Raw genomic sequence first — 21,868 nt, forward strand, 5'->3', positions numbered from 1 at the left:
GAATAAAATTACTCTAGCCCTAGACTAAAAATGATAATCTTAATAATATAAGTCACAGGTTAGCAAACCTGGAGTTCAGTCAGTAAATCAACATTGAAGGTGAAGGTTAGAATTGGATATAAATATAGCTAAACCAGTCTGCTGTTCATAGGAGGCGGATGTGACTGTGGATTGAAAAAGAAAATCGTCTTAGGAGACTTATTACCGAGATCTGACGGTTTTCATGAAGACAGGAGGTTAAAGAGTATTTTCAAAGAAGGTTGAAAGTCATCCACAATTAAATGACCTGTATATAAGTGGAGCTGATACCATATACAATAGCATTTTGAGTATTCTCCACCTGGCAAAAGGCTTCAGAAGAGCCATTTACGTATATGCATATGCTTAAACATAAAAATGAAATCTCCCTCTGGAAAATTGTTAGTTAACTCTATTTGATATTCTAAATTTAGAGTTTGCAGAATTAGACAAGTGAGACAACCCAGAATTCAAACTTAAATGTAAACCGTTCTGTCAAGTCGAGACAATCCAGTCAAGTAAAGCTCAGTGGTTTGAAGAGCAGATATATGAAAGAAGGCCAGTATAAAGGAAGCAGAGAAAGGAATATTGTTCTCTTTTGAAAACTGCTGTCAGGCTGACTAAAATAATTCTGCTATCATATTATGATAAGTAATAGTGGGTGAAAGTGTTTTCAAAAGAACATAAAATGAGGGAGCTGATGAAACATTTTTTCAGGTCTACAAAAACATAAGACGCTGAAGTTGATTATTACGAACTTTTCCAAGTTCAGACCAGTAGACGAGTGGTAGAAAATGCTCGGGACAAAAAATATCAAGTAAATCTGAGATGACACGCCGTGTCAATGGATCAATGATGGCAGAGTCATTTAGCCAGTGCTGAGCAAGAGCAAATTGTTTGAGCAAGCAAATCAATTTGAAGTGCCTAGACTAGAAAAACCCATTTATTTACTCATGACCAAAAGCAAACACTACACAGCAAGAGGACAAAGGGAGCATCCGCATTTGAGGGGCTCAGAGACGGATACTGTAAAGGATGTTGGAGCGTGAGTGACATTAAAGCACCAAGTGGCGTGGCAGTAATGAAACGCTTGAGTGGTTTTATCATTACATCAGCAGGGACAAAATGGAAGTGCTCCAACTTCCTGACTTTCAGTGCTCACAGAGACTTAAGATAACCTTGCAGATTTACAGTCTAAATTATTGAGCTAAAACTTCTCCGAGCACTTTGCATTCATAGAGAGCTACAATGCAACAGGCAACTATTATACTGCAGCCTTGGACAATGAATTGAAAACCAGCTCTTTCTCCTCATACATTTCAAATACATAATCCCACTGAGAGCTAAATGTGCTTTGAGGCCTGTGGTTTGGGATGAATGTGCCAGTCCCATCTCTGCTGTTGGACCAGTAAAGCTTATTTAATGTACAAACTTGGAGCGGGAGTGCATATTAACACAGTAACAAGAAATCAATCTAGCAGGTGCAAATAATCATTGCATCATGTCTAGCTTTGTTTTATTTATTTATTTATTGTATTGCATCTAAAACCTTCTGTGACTCGCCTTCTGATCTCTTCTGATTCACTCATTGATCTTACTTTGCCAGAATCCCTCCAATGGAAAACAGATTGATCCTTGGCTGCTTCTTGGGCTGCTAATTACTGAGGGGACTGTGTCACTGTCAAGCCCTTATCTGATGCAGAGCTGTGTAGAGGAGTAATGGAACGTGCCACCTGAAAAGCTGCCTGACATAACCTTGTGTAAACATAGTTGCCCTCCATTAATCATATCATTGTTAGGGCCTCCATGAGCTTTCTGACACTGTTCCAGCATTAAGTATGTGTATAAAGTCTTGCCTTAGTACAACTGCTTACGTATACTTTTTCCTAAAATACTTAAAGGTTATAATATAAAAATATTTAAGTATTAGATATTTTAAAATTTCCATCCACCCACTTATCCCATTCAGGGTTGCATGAGACTGAAGCTTATCCTAGCTGCATCTATTAAAGTCTATCTATTGGCATCAGAATTTATAATATCTAATAAATGAAACATTTAATGGTCAAGAAGAAACAGGAGAAACACCCTTCAGCCATGCAAGTGTTGGTAGTTTAGTCACCAGAGGGCACTCAGAGAGCGTGAAGGAGTAAATAATTACTTGTAACAGAAAAATACATATGTATGCCACTGTGTCATGTATTGGAGTTTTAAATCATCAATTTATTGGCCTTTATTGGACAATCTGGGGAAGACAGGAACAGAGCAGTTATGTGCTCGTTACCAGTGTTGGTCAAGTTACTTGAAAAAAGTAATTAGTAACTAATTACTGATTACTTCTCCAAAAAGTAATCCCGCTACTTTACTGATTACTTATTTTCAAAAGTAAGTAGTTGCTTAGTTACTTTTTAAAAACATGATACACAACCTGAATAGGTAATAAAGCAATAGACCTTTCTGCCCAATTCTACTTTCTCTGCATAATCCATCATATAAAATGTAATCAAATGAAAAAGTCTCTTTTTAAAACTTGTTTTATAAGTTTTAATCTTTTAACTTTATGGACATTGCATCAAGCAAAAATTTAATTATATGCAACAGACTTTGACTTGAAGAAATTTGTTTAACATTTAAACCTATTTTCTGCATAGTCCAGCATATAAAATAAAATAATTTTTTGTTTTTACACTCACTCTTTCAAGTAGATGCAAGTAAAACACAGCAGAAAATAAATAAAATCGAAGACTCTGCAGCACTAAGTCCTGTTGCTCCCTAAATCTATTTTTCTATTACTTTTTTCTAATCTATTACTTTTTTTTGCAATAGTTATCCCTTACTTTACTCGTTACTTGAAAAAAGTGTATTACTGCCCATCTCTGCTCATTACCTCGTGGTTAATTGCATCAGATGGCGGGAGAGGATGTCAGGCAATGATGGCACACCCAAACAGTTATGGGCGTAAGATGATTGGCCCCTGACGTGGTGGCAACTGAGCCAGAGCCAGGTGGAAACCAGAGGTAAAGGGAGCCAGCAGGCTGAAGGAGGAGTCCTGTGAAGCTTGGATGGCTTGTGGTTCTGGAGTTGGGTGTGGGAATTCAGTTAGGCCATGGAACAAGACTTTCGGTTGGTCTTGAGGCAGTTCTGGCAAACCATGAAGAAAGCGGATGAGATGGTGTTTCTGACTTCAACTGAGGGTGTAGAGGGTTGGTGGAAAGACTACTTCTGTGCTGTGCCGTCTTCAGGTCAAGCGTAGTCTGGGGACAAAAGGGATTACTTAGCAACTACTCAAACCTCTGGGTGTTATAGGGCTGTCTTGTTTGACATGCCTCTGTGACATTGCATGGAAGTTAGGATTAGAATAGAATAGAATAGAATAGAATTCAACTTTATTGTCATTGCACATGCACAGGTACAGGGCAACGAAATGCAGTTTGCATCCATCCAGAAAGTGCTTTAGTCGTGATATAGATATATTACAATATAAATTAGCAATAATAGAGATGTGTAAGTATATTACAGAAATGGGTCTATTATGGTATGTTATAATGTACACAGTGTGAAGTATGTTATGAATATTCTATAAGTATGTACAGGCTGTAGTGAGTACAGGCTATGAACAGGATATAAATATAAAATAAAAACTATACAGAAATCTGAGATATACAGTTATACAGAATGTGAACTATGTAAGTTATAAACAGTTGTGGGATTAAAAATTATCGTATGTACAGAATGATTATCTACACAGAACTATACAGTAGTGGTAAAGTGCTAGTGGTTGTGGGTGTGTGTATGTTCAGTCCATGAGTTTAACGTGGGTCAGATGTCAGGAGGCAGAGTTCAGGAGTCTGACAGCTGTGGGGAAGAAGCTGTTCCGGTACCTGGTGGTCTTAGTCCGGAGGCTCCTGTAGCGCCTCCCAGAGGGCAGGAGGGTGAAGAGTCTATGTGATGGGTGACTGGGGTCTCTGATGATTTTCCCAGCCCTTTTCAGACACCGCTTCCTGTAGATGTCCTTTATGGCAGGAAGTGGTGCTCCGGCGATGCGCTGGGCAGTTTTCACGACCCTCTGCAACGCCTTCCGGTCCGAGGCGGAGCAGTTCCCGTACCAGACTGTTATACAGTTGGTCAGGATGCTCTCGATGGTGCAGCGATAGAAGTTCAACAGGATGTCTGAGGACAGGTGGTTCTTCCTCAGAGTCCTCAAGAAGAAGAGGCGCTGGTGAGCCTTCTTGACCAGCTTGGAGCAGTTGGTCGTCCAGGTGAGATCTTCGGAGATGTGGACTCCCAGGAACTTGAAGCTGCTCACACGCTCCACAGCCGTCCCCTTAATGTGGATGGGTGGATGTGGGTCAGCATTCCTCCTGTAGTCCACGATGAGCTCCTTAGTCTTCTCGGTGTTAATCAATCCAGTATCTCTGGATTGGCGGACTGGGGTGGCGATTTTCCTTTTCAAGAAAGAGGGTTGGAGGGTATGTTCCAAATTCAGTTGAATCCCACTCTTCAGCCTCCCTGGGATGGTCTACGCCAGGGTACCGGAAAATAGACTCTATCCCTTAGTTGAACCTTGGATACAGCAGGACCAATACAGTTATCGTCCCAGTTGTGGAACAATGAACCAGCTTTCTATCTTTTTAAGAGTATTAAAGGGTATGTGGAAGTTTACCCAACAAATCTAGATTCGCTTTGTGGTATTATCCTTGTAAGTAATCCATCTATATAATACTAAAACACGTCTCCATATTTCATATGAGACAGCCTGCCTTTCATACGTTATTAGGATTTTATTTATCTGTGTATTAGGGTGAGAATCCATCATATTTCATCCTTGAACAGAATGTGCTATCTGGTTTATTTCAGCTGTGAGGAGGGTAGAGGAAGGTGATTATCATGGTGATTAATGCGGGCATATGGGAGGAACTTTGCCGTGTTATCGTAGAGGAGAGGAAAATGATTACCTAATGGAGGTGTGTCTAATGTGTTTCTTTAAAGCTGAAATCAAAGAAGAGTCAAAAGCTTCCACAGGTTACTGAATCAATTTCTCCAGGAAACCAATCATCTCCACTAGACTTTATAAAATAATAACACTGGAAAACTGAAAGTAAATAGGCAAAAGAGGCATGTGCACTTATCCCGTTAATGAATGTAGCTCTTTCAAGAGCTTTTATCAAAGCACCAGCCAGTATCCCGGCTTTTGCTGTCTAGGACAGAGCTTAGCAGGCAGATCACGTTTTTTTTTTCTCTTTCTCTAACCCTGGTGTTTTGTGCGTGCAGGTGTTTGAATGTGCCCTCGCTGCTTCCATATGGCACCCACGCTGCCAGAGGAAAAAAAGTATGACAAAGAAAAGCTTAATGCTGCTGGCTTATAAATAAAAAGCAATTCATACTGAAACATTTTCTCAAAGTTAGTAAAATATTATGCATTTCTGGGAAGATTTTTGTTGCATGTTGTTTTATTTGTGCAGTTTGTGGCAATAAATGAAGTCACATGATGCTGAAATATTGCAAGTGCAGCCTGGTGTAAGGGCTTCTTTAAATTATTTTTTTTCCACTTGTGCTTTCACTAATGCTTTCTCATCCCAGCATGTAATATAATGCCATCTTGCCAGATGCCTCCTGCGTCTGCCCATTACGCGCAAGGTGTCCTTTGGCGTTGGTGGCTTGATGCATCGGCAGTATTGGCTGCTGAGAGATAACTGTGCCATTTACGATACCTAAGTTAGAAGAGTGGAAAGGTGGTGTCAGTGGTGTAAGTTGCAGGTGACTGTGCTCCCCTTCCTATTGGGGCCTTTGTGTTTTGGGCTTTATATGCTTTATTTTTACTTGCTTTTTACTTTCACATCGACTCGCTTATCAGGTTTAGGCATTAGACTGCTACCTTTCCAAGGGTATAGAGACTAAGACACTTGGGTATTATACCCCAGGGATGAGAATGAGTCCTGAGAGCTATGGTTAAGTTCCTTCTGTCTGAATCAGAAATTTAATCCATTGTTTCCTTTGGGTTCTATTCCATTTAGGCTTCACTGTTATTTCTTATAAGCAGACCAAGAGCTGTAAACACAAAGTTATCATTCATTTCGCAGTTTTGGTGATCTGTTGTGCATCATGTACTGTATGGTACATCTTTGCTGATAATGTGAAAACCAAATATATATTTTTTTGCATTAACTGTAAACATCGAAAAACTATTGGAAACCCTCAGTTATGTGCAAAATTTCAGTCTGAAATTGGGGAAATTATTTATATTTTAGTTTGATTACAAACAGCAAATAGTACAACAGTAAAATTGTTTCATTTATGCATTTTGTCCTGTACATACAGTATATCATCTATGATGACTAGCTGTTCTATTTACATGTACATAGATATATACATAGATACAGAACCTTTTTTTTCAGATGGCTATGGCACACTGCATGCTTTGTTGTCTCCTATAAGAGACATGGATATCTTCAGTTTACAGATATTTGGTCATGAGCTAGTGGGTTTTTTTTGTGTTTTTTTTATTGTTATAATGGTGTTACAAAAGAAATTAATATTTGTTACATTCATCCTGCGTGAAACCTACATTGGTGCTATATTCATGATGAATTTAATAGCCACCGAAGTTTCTTTACAATACAAAAATGACAGTAGAGTTCATGCTTTAGAGGCCATTAATGCCTTTAGAATCCTTTTTAGTCATTTTAATAGCAATGTATTGAAAAGGTGTCGATATATTGTTTTATGGTTTAGTGTCTTGACACGAAGCTAAAAATGTCACATTTAGAAATAGTCTGTAAAGGTGCAGCAGAGCTACCAGTGTCTCTGCCTTGGCCTGCAGGGCCCTAATGTTTTATGGAGGACCCTCAATAATGCATGATCTTTGATAATAATTTTGCAACCGTGAGTACACTACATACTCAAAACTGGCTTTGAACTGTGACACAACTGAAAAGACTCTCATACACATTGCCCATGGTGGAATACCTGTGTAAAGCATTTGTAGCTTGTATCTTTGTGGATGTGTTCTCAGTGGTATATGAATTACAACAGATTCTTTGGCTTTTTGCAGTCTGAACTGTGCATTGCATGCCACTGCATTGATCCATTCCTCTCCCTTTCTACACCAGAAAAATGTACAATGATTCTTTTGGTGCTTTCACTCCCAACACCTACCCATACTGTATGCAACATACTGCAACACAGAGAGCCATTTCCCTTGGGTGTGGTAAAAATCATTGTGGGACATGTAGGAACTCAAAAGTGCTGTAGATGTTGATGAGCCAGGCTGAGGGTGGATACAGCAAAACAGTACATTATGCATCAGACATAAAATATTGACGTTTGACAGTGAAGTAACATCTAAATTTAGATATTTTTTTTTCTTTCTTTCTGACGAAGGAGTTCCTTGAGGGGTTTAAAACATTTGAGAGTGTTGCTTTGTGCCTTTTTACATGTATTGGCCCAGAGATTACTATATGCTTACTGTGATGACATTTGTATAATAAAATATGTATCTTTTCTTGAAGGAATGATATATTTCATTCCGCACAGTCTTCTCTTCCATAGTTTACATTTTAACTGAGGTGACAATGTATTTTTTTATGTTACTCCAGTTCTCTCTATACAAGTCATACATTCTTTACACTGAAAATGTATTAATATGCTTATTTAAAACAACTCCACTTACCAAACATGTGATAGCACTATGTCTTCATGTGTACTGTAATCTTTTAATTACTCAGAGTGCAAATACAACATACTGAATGCCACAAATGAGAAAAGAATAACATATCTCTACGTAAAACTGCAAATATGTTGGGATGTCTTATGATCAGTAGTACATAATATCATCAAAAGAGTAAGAAAAAGGGACAAGGGAAGAACTCAATAGTAAATGACCGTGATCTTCGAGCCTTCTAGCAGCACAGCAATAATCCTGTAGTGGAAATTACTGCGTGGGAGCACTTCCAAAAAGCATTATATCATTTTGCATCACTTAGTCCGAGCCTTTCAGTTAAATGCTCATTAGTGTCTTTGGTTTGTTTTTGTTTGTTTTTGAAACGTACAGCGTGTACACTGTAAAATATAACTTGTTGTTTCAACTTAAAAATATCAGGTACAGGGCTGCCTTAAAATTTTAAGTTAAGTCAAGAAATAGAGTTTGTTCTTATAACACAACCAATTGTTATCTTAATGAAAAATCACATGTTGTCTAAACCTTCGTCTTAGTTTAGTTGACTGAGATTTGTTAGTCAGTTCAACTCCTTTAATTGTCATTTCTACTTGGGAAAACCCTTTCAGCTAAATTAAAATAATCTATTGTTTAAACTCTTGTCCTAGTTCAGTTGACTTGGGTTTTTTAGTTAATTCAAATACTTTAGTAGTTCTTTTAACTTAGGAATCTATTTTAGCTTAACTAACATAATCTGTTAGCTAAGTTGATTTAAGTTTATTAATTAACTGAGCTCCTTAAGGTAGCTGAGTGAACTTGTAAATCAGTTTCATTTTAATTATCAGAGTTGATTGACTGGATGTAAAGAAAAATGTGTATTAAACATCTTAAGTTTTTTTTTTGTTTTTTTAGCTTTCTAACATCCATTTCAGCAAAACTACCTGTTAGGTTTATCTTAGATCTCAGGTTTAAATATCTACATTCCTTTAAATTAATTTTCTGTTGTTTACAGAAAAAAAAATTAAATCCCACAGATTCCATTAAAGTCTATCTGATCATTTCATACAGAAAGTTTGTTTTAAGAACATGACAAGACAATTACTAATGAGCGCCCAACATTCACCATTTATTGTGCCATCTTAGTCATCTGAGAAACAGAAAAATCAGTGACGTAGCTCATCAGGCTCACAATCCATCAAAACTCAAAGGCTGCTCCCTGTGAAACAATAAATTTGAACTTGGTCTTGAGCCCAGTTTGGGTGAAGATTAAATTCTGACCAATACTCTAGGAGCAGTAGTGATTCTTGTGAAGTAACAACATAAAGTCTGCATTAATGTAATGTATCAACGGGACACTTGCTATTTTAGAAAAGTTATTCTTTACATTTGCAGAATTTTTAAACTTCATTGTGCTCAGTTACACCTGTTAGCATAAAACTTGAAATATTAAAATAGTACAAAACCTTTGATAAGTGACAGTAAAGATCAGTTTATAACAACTAAGACATCAAACTCTTGTATTTGTCTTCGTTTACAATTGCAACAAATTCCACAGAACCAATATCTCTGAAAATGAGTGCATGCTTCTGAAACATTTGATAATATGAATATTTCAGAAACATCAGTTTGAGTCTGCTCAATTGCAAAACAAAGGAAAAACTACTGACTTGCATGAGATAAGCATCTGCAAAGTCCACCATTATATTGTTGTTCACATAAGTTTCTTAAACCATGAACAAATGAGTAATTGTCTAATCTGGAATGTAAAGTGTAGTCATTTAGTGACATACAAAAGTGAGAATGAGAACTTGCAAGAATAAAAAAACAAACAGTAAAATAAAAACTGTCCTTAACACTAAGGCAATTTTATGCTGTGAGCATACAATTACAGTTCTGCATGGCTTTCTGCAAGAGTCTGTTTCTTAGACCATGCACTAGTGAGATGCACTGGCTTCCACCAATGTTCATTAGGATGTTCTGAATGACTTCAAAGATGTCCTTAAGTTCCTTTGGATAGTCTATGTTGAGGGCAAAAAGAAGGCCCATCAGCATGGAAATGGCACTTGAGACATCCCTCAGATTAGACAGGATTACTGCCGCCTCAAGGACAACCAACACATCGATGATGTCTTCTTCTTTCACCATCGCAATGCCAACTTTCATCCTCTTAGAAAACGTATCTTCAATACCTGTCGGCTATAAAAGGGTTCAAAGACAAAAAAAATAAAAATAAAAATTACACAATTACAATTACACAATATCCCTTGTGCTTAACAATTCATGTCTTTCCAAAGAAGAGCCATACTGATGCTTTGGATGATGGTGATTGGCTTTGGGTAACACTTATTAGTTGTTAAAGTTTTTTCAGAATGAGATATGCACCCCATGTTACAAATCCATTTCTTGCTTTAAACAAAGACCATGTTCATAAATAACTGAGCATGTCTTCAATTGCAGAATTCAAACAAAATTTTCACTTTAAATGGTAAATGGCCTGTATTTGTATAGCGCTTTACTAGTCCCCTAAGGACTCCAAAGCGCTTTACACATTCAGTCATTCACACACATGGGTGGATGACTGAATCGTGACTCAAGAGTTGACAGTTCGTCTTATAATTGGAAGGTTGCCGGTTCGAGCCCCGGCTCCGACAGTTTCAGTCGTTGTGTCCTTGGGCAAGACACTTCACCTGTTGCCTACTGGTGGTGGTCAGAGGGCCCGGTGGTGCCAGTGTCCGGCAGCCTCGCCTCTGTCAGTGCGCCCCAGGGCCGCTGTGGCTACAATGTAGCTTGCCATCACCAGTGTGTGAATTTAAATCTACTTATGCTAAATATTGGCTGTGCTCTAAACCAAATCTGGCTGAGAATACATGAAATGTGCAAACTGCAGCTACACTACAGGATCAGACTGTGGCTCCATAGACAATGCTTCTTTAATCAGTTTATTGATTAAAGTTTATTTTTTCCCCCTATATTAACAGCATGAAAAAAGAGCATATAGACATGGCTGAACAGGTTGCATAATTGGCACTGAATATCAACATCCACCTTTACCCAGCTGCCCAATGACTCTCGGCCAGTAACCTTTAATTGCTTACCCAGTCTACACAGTCTCTTTTCCAGGGTCCAGGACATTTCACCAAAGTATTGCCCCCCACAGCTGTAGCAGCCACTGCAGCCCCTTAAATATCCTAATATCTCTGCCATTACAATATACAATGTGAGAAATCAAACATAAAGCTGAAGTGAACAGTACAGCAGCGAAATGTCAAAGACCCTGGTGAAGACATGAATAAACACAAGACACTAATAATATCAATGCTAGCTTGCCAGTTAGTTTCTCTGAAACCCAGACCAAATCCAGTGTCAAAGATCTTGTAATAATACATTTGGTGAGGAAAAAGTACACATGTTATCATGTGGCATCTGTTGTTTCATAGATGCCACATGTTTCATTTAAAATCCACTGTGGTGCTGTCATTATTAAATTTACTAAAAGAAACAATGCTAACCTTCACAGTCTTGAAAGTGTGTGAGGGATCTTCCTTTAGAAAATGAGATCCTCTGTCCTCTTCCTTTGTGTAGGGCTCTGGTCAAAGAAGTCAAAAAGAAAACAAAAACACTTTTTAAACAGTGTTTATGAAACATGTAGACAGCTCCAAATTCACAGCTTTTTGATACATAATTCCATCAATATATGATTATCATTGGAGATTTTGAATCAGGCTTATCAGGACATTCAAGTAGAATATGATATCCAACCTACCACCAATATACATAGATTCTGTAAAAGTTACCACACTAAATGTCCAGTTCTGAAATATGATGACAGACTTTACTTATCAGCTTTCTTTCAATGAGTTCATCAGTTGAACTGGATAACCTAAAACTTAAACAAAGGATTAGATTTCGCAGTTGAACACTTACATCATCACCGAAGCATCTTATGAGCCTAGTTAGCCCTCCTATGCCGCTCTTGATTTTGTACAGCTCCACGAACCTCTCCATAATGGTCAAGCACAGCAAAAAGGAACCCTTTCAGGTCAACAGATGTAAGACGGGCAAATTCTGCTTCAACCTGAGCAATAGAAGAAGAGGGGTGGAGAGTACAGGCAGAATAAAAAAAAGATTCTTTGAGACCCAAATTTAAGCAAACAGTCATCTGAGGCCCATTAGAGAAAACACAAACACACAAAAGCAAACAAACAAAAAGATGCACTTTACCTGCCGTTCAGCAAACAAGGAAGTTCAGAGAACAATAAGCTCTGTCTCGAAATCTTTTAAAGTAGAATGATTGTGAAAATGACTTATGTGATGTAAAACTTTAGTAAACGTGCAATTAAAAGAACACTGAGTAAAAGGACAAGTAACAATTTCCTTATTCCTCAGATGTTTACCTTGATGAGCAATACTGTTTTAGTCCAACTGCCTCATTAAAGTTACACAACAGGCTTTTTACATTAAAGCCAGCAAGTCCATTACATACTCCCTTTTTAGATCTGAAATACTGTGCACATTCTGTGTATATGTAGTGGACAGCAATTTACCCAAAAGAGCGCAAAGTTTGCAAGTCCACCTCATTTAAATGACAAAGACAGATGTGATCATCTAGACCTGTGAAAATAAATTAATGACAAACTTGCAGTTATGGATGTTATTACAACCACAAGAACCTAAACAGTCTGCTCCATTGCTTTTGTTAATGAATCATTTGTTGGTAACACATCTGAATATTTAGTTTATGCCACCTGCATGTGATCATCAATAGTGCCATATTACTTCTTAAGAAGTACCCTGACACTACAATCTTTATATCATTTGTTCTACAGAGCTATTAAGTTACAATATAATCTGTGGTGTTTCCAGTATGACAAAATGCACAAATTGTAACTTACCATTTGACTCCACTGACAAAAATAAATCCCCAGCATCAAGTTTGGCTTCACAGACCTAAAATAAGTAAAATAAAAATATATGTTATAATTATATTGTTTTTGCCATTTATTCATGTTTGCTAATTTTCTGACATATAAACAATGTTAGTTTTGTTACAATACAGAGAATGCAGTTTAATTAAAAGGTAAATTATGCAAAAAAACAAACAAACCCTTCTGCAGTATACCATGCCAAAAATCAGTGTCTCTGATGCCAATTATTTTATCACTACAGCTCTTTTAGTATGGAAACTCACACAATCTAGTCATACTGATCACAAGAGTTCAAAAATAAGTCAAAATAGTGAGCTGTTGTTAAGCATAAAGCATTTCAGGGTAACAAATAACTGCACAATAGAATTAAAGCAAAAAATAAACACACTGGAGGACTATCTGATAAAAACTAATATAATGCTGGTTTGTAGACCATATTTTGTCTCAGTCCTCAGTGCACTCTTGCAGCTTAGCATGCAGCAGTTAATAACAACTTAAGTGATTACATAGGGGTAAACAGATGACAACAAGCATCGGAGTCCTGCCAAAAAGTCCTGAACCCAGTCAGTTATTGGAAATATTGCCAAAATGAACTTCCACCAAAATACAACAGCCTGTGAACTTGAAAGAAATTTACAAGTACAGAGACAATATGAAATAAGCTTTATTAATTAGCTGAGTTAGCTTGCTAATATCGCAACAGTGGTTGAGTGCACAACCTTAAAGCTAGCGGCACAATACTTGTGATTTGGTCAGTGCCACATTAAACCCATAAAAAAGGCCATGTGTCAGTTTATTAGGTCAAGTTTGGTCATGACACACAAGCTGGACCTTGTCGGCTAAAGTTACATTAGCTAAAGCAAACATTTCGGTAAAAGAGAAAAACACACGTCGTGCCATAAATTCAAAACATGTTCCAACTTTTGTAGCTCTCTTTCCTTATAGTTATAACCAATGTTACTCACCTTGAAAGCATATTCCAAAGAAGACGATTAGAAAACGTCCAAGTAAAGTGAGCATGTTGTTAACCGCCAATTCCCCATGATGCACCTCGGTAGCAGTCACGTGAGGCAGTTTTGAATCCTGCTGTGCTCAACTTACCCACATTGTCAAGTTCACATAAGTTGCTGATTTAGCTGGACATGAGTTTTCAAGTTAGCTTTTTTTGGTGTAATTGGGACGTTTTTAACTTGTAATTCTATGTTATAACAACAACTTCAGTCATCTATCGTCAAACTGATATAGAATAATATGTTGAAATAACAAACATCTAGAATTACATTTTACAGTGTAACTATTGAGCAAAGAAAAAGGATTGTGTTGATGCATTAAGAATGGTCTTAAAACTGGCAATTTCTTCCCTAAGGCTCAAAAGACACCTGATCACTGGAGAGACATTTTAGGTAGCCTCCCTAGTGGAGGCAGAACACTCAGAAGAACTTGTCCTTTTGCTTAGGGGCAGTTCATGCCAACTGACATATCCATTGCCACCCGTGGCCAGGGCCAAGACATAGCCTACAGCAGCTGTAACATCAGTGGAGGAATTGCCCAGTTGTCTTGATAAGACAGACAGGAGGAAAAAATAAACAAAGATGATGTCCAGAGGAGAGCCTTTACTTCCTGTATTAGTGCCTTCACACAGTCCTAGATTTCTTTAGCTCACAGGCTGATGAAAACTGGCTTCAGGTGTGTTATAAAATAAACTCAAGAAGGTGACAAGGATAAATTTTGCTCTTTATTCTCTTAAACTTCAAAGCACTCGGGAACTTTTCTCACTCCACATACCAAATTCCCAGTGATGTAAGGACAAGATTGGAACAAGACTGACATTATCAATATCAGCAATGGACATGAGTAAATGAAATCCGATGATATCAACATCATGGCCTTCCAGAAAGGTTTATAGTTTATAGCTCACGCAGAGCATGCAAATTTCAGTTCATGAAAACGCAGGGCGGCGGTGGATAACAGTCTCAGTAGATCTACAATGCGGGATCTGTTCATTAATTAGTAAACAGAATCAAGATCATCACCAAAAGAAACTAAGCCATCACCTGTATACAATCTCTGGCCACCTAATGAGGTACAGAATAGATCCTCGAAAAGCTGCTCATTAACACAGATATCTACTGTAATCAACCAATCACGTGGTAGAAACCCAATGCATTTAGGGGTGTGAGCATTACAATGACCTTGTGAAGTTCAAACCGAGCATCAAAATTTGAAAGAAAATCTGGTTGGTATTAAATGAGGTGATCTGATTATTTCAGAAACTACTGCTATGTTGGGATTTTCCCACACAGCTATCTCTAGTGTTTGCAGAGAGCGGTCCAAAAAAGAGAAAATATCCAGTGAGTTTCAGTTCTCTGGGTCATACAATCAAGCTATCTCTGAATGCACGACATGTTGAAGTCAGAGCTGATGGGCTACAACAGCAGAAGATCACAGCGGGTGTCAGAATTTGGTGTCCAAAAAGAGTTTAAGCTGCTTGTGGTGGATCTTTTCTAGGTGTCCTTTGGGTCCCTTAGTACCAACTAAACATTATTTAAACAGCACAGCCTGTACTCAAATGGCCTCCACAGTTATCAGAACTTAATCCAATAGAGGATCTTTGTAGAATTGGAAATTTGCATCATCATGAATGTACAAATGATCAGTCTACTGTGAGAATATCATCATGTCAGTATGGACCAAAATCTCTGAGGAAGTTTACAGGACCTTGGTGTCCAAGGTGACAAAGTGGCCAATGAGTGTATAGCACACTATACTTATTTGCCACAAAATTAACTAGCTCTTCTGCTCGCTTATGGTGTTATATGTTCCACCTACTTACTATTGTAATTTGTGACCATGATATCTGAAAATGGACTGGTCAACTGGTGTAAAATTAAAAGTTTTGATACACACCCTGAATTACACACCCTGTACAATAGTACTGAGAAAAATAAATGAATTAAAACAATTAGCACTAACTAAATCTCATTGAATACTATAACTGTAGGCACCATTTTCATTACAGTATTCGGCATTAAAATGTGGGAAATAAAAGGCTTCAACTTTAATTTGTGCACTTTTCGCATAATAAACATTTAAAGTCAAATCCATGCAATGTGCAATGTTTGACTTTCTCACTAATCTCCAACTAAATGAAGTATAGATTCTGTGCTTTTAATATATGAAAAATTAGCACAAGAATTTCAGATACTCAATAAAGTAGTGTACACAATCCTCTTGGTGGAGTGCAGGGAAGAAAGTCTGTTTTTGACTGGTGGTGCTGAGGTGTAATTCTCTCCTTAACATTTCAAGTTCACTTGTGTGGGAGGCTTGTTATTCATGCAGATGTCAGAAGAAAAGGCACTCTCTCACTTTCTCTCTCACTTTCTCTCGCTCTCGCTCTCTCTCTCTCTGTGCTGCCCTAATTCCTAGGCAAGTGCTGCAGTGTGCTTGTTCTGTTGGCAGTTCATGTCTTATTGTTTGCTACTACTTTAACACCTACATAATGTATTTCATTAAAATCTGCTGTCAGTCCCTGTCTGTTCCACTTCATCCCATCACTCAGGGTTTTTTTTCCTTATTTATTTATTTTTATTTATTTATTTTTGTTACCATCATCTTCTGTCTCTGGTTTGTCTTTCTTTTACTGCCAGGAATTCAATTATCCTGGCTGTTGTTTTATGATGTTGTCATGACACCCAGTGACGGATTCATTATCTCATCTCCTTTCTGCCGTGTCTTGATAGTAGCATCAGGTCTGTTGTTTTCAGAAAAGTTCCACCGAGTGTGTTCTGTTTTGCTAAATGCGCGCAGTCCGAAGATTTCAGCTTGTTTCTCCTAATTAACTGAAAGATGAGGAAAAGATGAAATGAACAAACAGGCATTTGAAAGGTGGCAGAATAAGACAGTAATTTAGATATTGTTTTCACAAACACGAATTAAACGGCGATGAGCGAGATCTAGTGATGAATCTGTTTATTATAGTCTCATTTGTGTGCGAGTTGAATAGCTCCTGGTATTGTTTTTAACACCAAGTTGAAACATTTGGATTGTTATGAAGAACTGAGATTTAAATTTTAATGATGAAAATGTATCCTGGTGAATTCATTTTGCACAAATTGAAAGGGCGAAGCTCAAATGAAAGCTATTGGATTTGGGGCAGATTCTTGGGTTATAAGATGATTGTCACTTGGTGAAAATTCAGCAAGAGCATTTTGGCTCTCTTTAAAACAGGAAAGTGGTATTTTCTGGTCAGGTTATGAAAAAAAGTGTGAGCTCTATCTTTTTATTTTTTTATCTTGTTAAAAATTGCACAAAACCCTAAATGCACCTTATATAGGACAGTATAATAGGGTCTTTTGATTCAAAGACTGTGCCTTTCTGTTCATTATGTACCTTTTTTAATAAAACTCTCTGTGTTGCAGGAAATGAGTTTGGCCATCCTGAGTGGTTGGATTTCCCCAGAGAGGGCAACAATCAGAGTTACCACTATGCCCGGCGGCAGTTTAACCTGGTAGATATGGATCACCTGCGCTACGGTCAGCTCTACGCCTTTGACCGGGACATGAACCGTACCGAAGACAAGTACGGCTGGCTGGCAGCTCCACCTGTAAGAACGTCACACGTTGACTGTACAGTAGGCTTTATGCACGCAATGTGATGAGATGGCATTAAAAAGAAATTGCTGCAGCAACTTTTCAAACACATATACAATAATAGCCTGTCGTTTCTCAACCAGCTGTTTATAAATCGGATAAAGGTTTATTTTCTTCAAGATTAAATGTATTCTCAGCTCACTATCTTCACATACCTGTAAAGTTTCCCTGCACACATTAGAGTTCATTTTGTAAATGTCTTGTTTTTCTGGCTGCTGTCAGGTTGAACAGTAATAGATTTCACTCTATTCCTGAAGCTTGTGTCTTTGCCTGCATTTGAAGCCTATGGGAGAAGGAAAAAAATGTTTTTTTTTCTCTTGAGGTGCTGGTAGCAAAGTAATGGGATAATGCAAATGGAGACTTTGGCTGAATTGACAGGGATTAGAAGTGAGTGTGTGTAATTGATTCAAAAATACCTTCCCTCACATCCCTGGGAATCAGTCCCCAGATTAAAGCTACTTCACCTTGCTATGTTACACTCTGTCCTGCAGAGTGCTGCTCGACAGACAGACAAATGCAGCAGAGTAGAAAAAATATCAGAGGGCATAATTAGAGACATGCCTGGTTCACACGGATAATTTCTGCATATTGGTCTATCAGTCAAAAGTGTGTTCTGACTTACTGGAGGCTCCTACATCCTTTAGAAGTAGATGAGAGACAGAGCTTTGGAGGTAAGGCAAAGGAAAAGCACAGCCTTACTGATTTGTGTGCTGCCTTTTGGGTAAATGAGAGGGAATGCTGATACTAAATGATGCTGCTGGCAGGGAAAGTGAATACATTTGGCACGAGAGCTGACCTGCTGCATACTGTGGGTGCTGTTTTTCTTGGTTCTATGCTTTTAATGTAAAATCATACAGTAGATCACAGCTATATAATGTACACTTAAGACATCTCAAACATAAATGATGTTTGAGGTCTATAATAGCAGTTGTGCTGTGCTCTTCAGCCAGATGTAGCAGTATGTGTCTTATCGAGGGTCAAAGAGCATGCATATGTGATTAGACTTTCACTTTGTACATTTTGTTGCCAAACAAATATCTGAAAGGTTTTGACAGATTGTTGAGATGTATTTATGTCACGAACACTAAGGAACAATCTGGCTAAGGAAGAAAATATGTTGGGATGTCTTATGATCAATAGTACATAATATCATCAAAAGAGTAAGGAAGAACATTAAATATAACAACAGCAATATAGCATATTACCAGATTTATACATGCAATCGTGCAAAACTGCTAGAATCATTATGGAATAAATAAGGGATGGATAACTGGTTACTGTATATACAGTATTTACATGAGGTCTTGACAGAGTCATAGGCTGCGGAAAGAAACTCTACAGATATCTGATTTTGGATTTGTTTAACTCTTGAATGGAGGGCAGGACGGCAGCAAAGATTTATTTATTTTTTTGGAATCCTGACTGTCCGTTTTAGTCTGATTTATCAAACGGGTGATCCTGATACTGCGAAACACGTCCACTGACAGCAAACTGACAGATTCGGTGAGTAATGATAGCCTGTTTCTGCTGCTATAATCTAAGTTTATAAATCAACTAATCAGAATATGTGCCAACAAATAAACCAGCAGACATCAGTTTGAAGATATACGAGACATCGTTTTCACACATGGATTGGCCACCATTGAGTCCAGATCCATGTCTAAATATATTTTACTTATCCTATAAGCCCCATATTTCTAAATAATACAATGGTTTTGTTTTTAGCAATATACACTCATGAATGTGATGCCAGAAACACATTAAAAATAGTATGGGGAAATGGGGCATGTTTATCACTGTGTTGTATCACGTCTTCTTTTCTTACAACTTGTACAGGAAGCCGTTTGAAGTATGAGGAGACCACTTGTTTTCAAAGTTTTTATTATAAGATTTGAGGCATCCTTTGTTGGCTCTGGATAATATCAAAATATTTGTCACTGAGTGACAGGTATGAATTTCAGATCTTAATATGGAGCTGTGCTTTTGTAGTATATGCAAAATGCAGTTTAGCACTATCCTGCTGAAATAAGCAAGTACTTGTGTAGAAAAAGGAGGATATGTTGCTCCAAAATATAAACATGTGGTTTAACATTAATACATTTAATTAATATAGCATTAAAACCTTCAAAGTAACCAATGCTCTATGCACGAATGCATCCCTATGCCTTCATGGATGCGGCCTTATATTCATGTGTATATATGCCTGTCTTTTACTTGTAATAGCATGTAGGATTGCATCAGTTAGTCAGTACTTAGATAAAATAGTACACACAGATATTATCTTTTAAAAAAAAAAGAAGTTTCTAAGTAGAGGCGTTAATCAATATAGGCATTATGTAAAACTTAAGCTACTCATAAGATATTGAGTAAGTGCCCTGAAGACCAGACAAGAGATAATAAATCAGCTCTAGTGGTTTGTGTAGCTGACCCTGTGTTCCAGTGTCTGTGCACACAGAAACAGCTGAGACAAGAAATTCTTATTCGCAGAATGAAACAATATCACAAAAAGAACATCGGAACATCATTCGCAGATAACGCCAATAACTGTTCAGAGATTCTGCTATAATAACCAGATGAGGCAAAATCCTTTGTAGGGCTCATCAGTGACATTGCCAAGGTAATTGTTCTTAGTGGGGAAAATTCTATAGCTCGGTTGGTTCAATATTTCACTGTAGTGGAAGGATCCAAGGGCATTTTGTAGTTAAAACAAGAAGCATAAGCTGATATGTCAGCAGTTCTCCTTATTGTCCCAGGTGTAAATGAACTAAGCAGAAATGGAAACATGCAGGGACTTTGCTGAAAAGTGAGATTTGTGCATATGTCTTTGAAGATGTGCATCTGTGAGTTTTAAAAGGCCAAAGTTTTTGGACTAAAACTCCTCTTCCTTGAGGTGTGCAGCTCTGAGTATATTTTACAATAAAGCAGCATACACTAGCAAATAAAGCAAAATGTTTTATAGCTCTGACACCAACCATTAGAAATACCCAAGATGCTTTTAATCGCTTGCAATGAAACTTTAGTCCGTCTTTGATGGAAATCGTAAAAATGGTCTATAAATCCAGCAAATCAGGAAAAAGGCACTTTGCATAGTTTTTTTTCCTAATAATAAGGTCATTGGAATCAGCAGTTTGGACATGAGGCAGTGATTCATTCACATAGTTTTCAATAGCAAACCTTGGGGGCAAAAGTCAAATCATTATTTTTGCCTTTTCCAGCAGCAGGTTACATCTTCAAATGTATTTTCGATGTCTCCTATCTCTCCGGAAACGGAAAATGTTTGCCTGTGGCATATCCAAAGTTAAATCCAATTTTTCTGCCAACTGCGCTGGGTGCGCTGGACTGCAGCTGACTTAATATAAGTTCTAGTGAAGAAAAGGGAGCAGAGAAGAGGATAGCATTTTGTGCAAATATTGGATTTTAGCAGTGGACTAGCAAAAATTTACTCATTCAGATTGCTGACTTCAAAAATAAGCTCTTATTGCCTGGCTAAGTTTCAGTCAAAACAGCTCCCAATCAGGGGGATTCTGCTGGCAGTGACAGAAATTTGACAGACTGTGACCTAATGTCATACTAGAGGGTTTTGCTTTCATATCGGGCGACCATTTATTGGCCTCCTAAATAGGTATTTTTCTTGTTCCACGCTTGAAAATTATTACATTATAATTTTTATTTTTCCATGAACATTTACAGATTAGGCTATAATCAGAATATATTCCTAAACCATGAAGCCAGATGACTACATTGACATTTAATGCTTATTTTTATTTATGACTAGCTGTGTTAATTTGGTCAAGACTTCATGGCTTCAGATTAAACTGCCGGTCAGTGAAACTTGGCTTTACTTGGACTTTGCAGAGTTCTCATGTAGAAATGGACTTGGGAAAAGACTCCAGACTGTCAGCTCATTTCTTAACCTCCATCCTCTCTGCTGGTCCAGTTGTCGGGGTGCTTATCTTCTCGTTCAGCCGTGAATTTGCTGCCCTGAAATTGGCTTGGGGAACAAGGCACTAAAAATAGGGGGTGGGGTGACATTGATAATCTCTGCTAATGACACGTTAACAGTAGCTCGCTCCACAGGAGAGTGGCGGCTTTATCATGTGCAGCTGTCTAGGGCTGACAGTGTCTGCCTTGCGCTACCCAGGGCCGCTGCTTTCTGCTGATGATTGCCACCCAAAATTTGATGTGGGAATGTCTCTTAGTGTGTTTGGAAATGTGTAGTCCACTGATATAATGTGCTCCATTATAACTCTCTAAATCCAAGATGAGAAAGGTAATGACTATTCATGAAGAAATACTTTATTAGCTTTTCTTTCTCTCTCTTTTCCCCCTCCAGGCCTTTGTCAGTGCCAAGCATGAAGAGGACAAGGTCATTGTGTTTGACAGGGCAAATGTGCTCTTTATCTTCAACTTCCACCCCAATAAGAGCTTCCAGGACTACAGGGTGGCTGTAGAAGCTCCAGGAAAGTATCCTTCATATGTCTTTTTTAAAATTTTGTTTTAATTTTAAATCTTCAGACTGTGGCTTTCCTTTGTTACGCCACAGTGCCTCTCAGAGTAATGTTGTCCTTGTTAGTTAGTTCCTTTATATAATAACACGACTAATCTTTCGAGCTTGACAAATC

At 37.9% G+C, this 21,868-nt stretch overlaps 1 protein-coding gene across 1 annotated transcript in view; it reads left to right on the plus strand.

Moving 5' to 3' along the window:
* Positions 1 to 21,868, plus strand: part of gbe1b (glucan (1,4-alpha-), branching enzyme 1b) — a 98,007-nt gene that overhangs the window by 54,458 nt on the left and 21,681 nt on the right. Inside the window, exons 13-14 of the mRNA XM_003450190.5 lie at positions 17,016 to 17,200; positions 21,580 to 21,710. Coding sequence (XP_003450238.2) covers positions 17,016 to 17,200; positions 21,580 to 21,710 — 316 coding nt within the window. The remainder of the gene's footprint in view (positions 1 to 17,015; positions 17,201 to 21,579; positions 21,711 to 21,868) is intronic.

This window comes from Oreochromis niloticus, linkage group LG14 (genome assembly GCF_001858045.2).
Source record: "Oreochromis niloticus isolate F11D_XX linkage group LG14, O_niloticus_UMD_NMBU, whole genome shotgun sequence".
NCBI classification, from domain to species: domain Eukaryota; kingdom Metazoa; phylum Chordata; class Actinopteri; order Cichliformes; family Cichlidae; genus Oreochromis; species Oreochromis niloticus.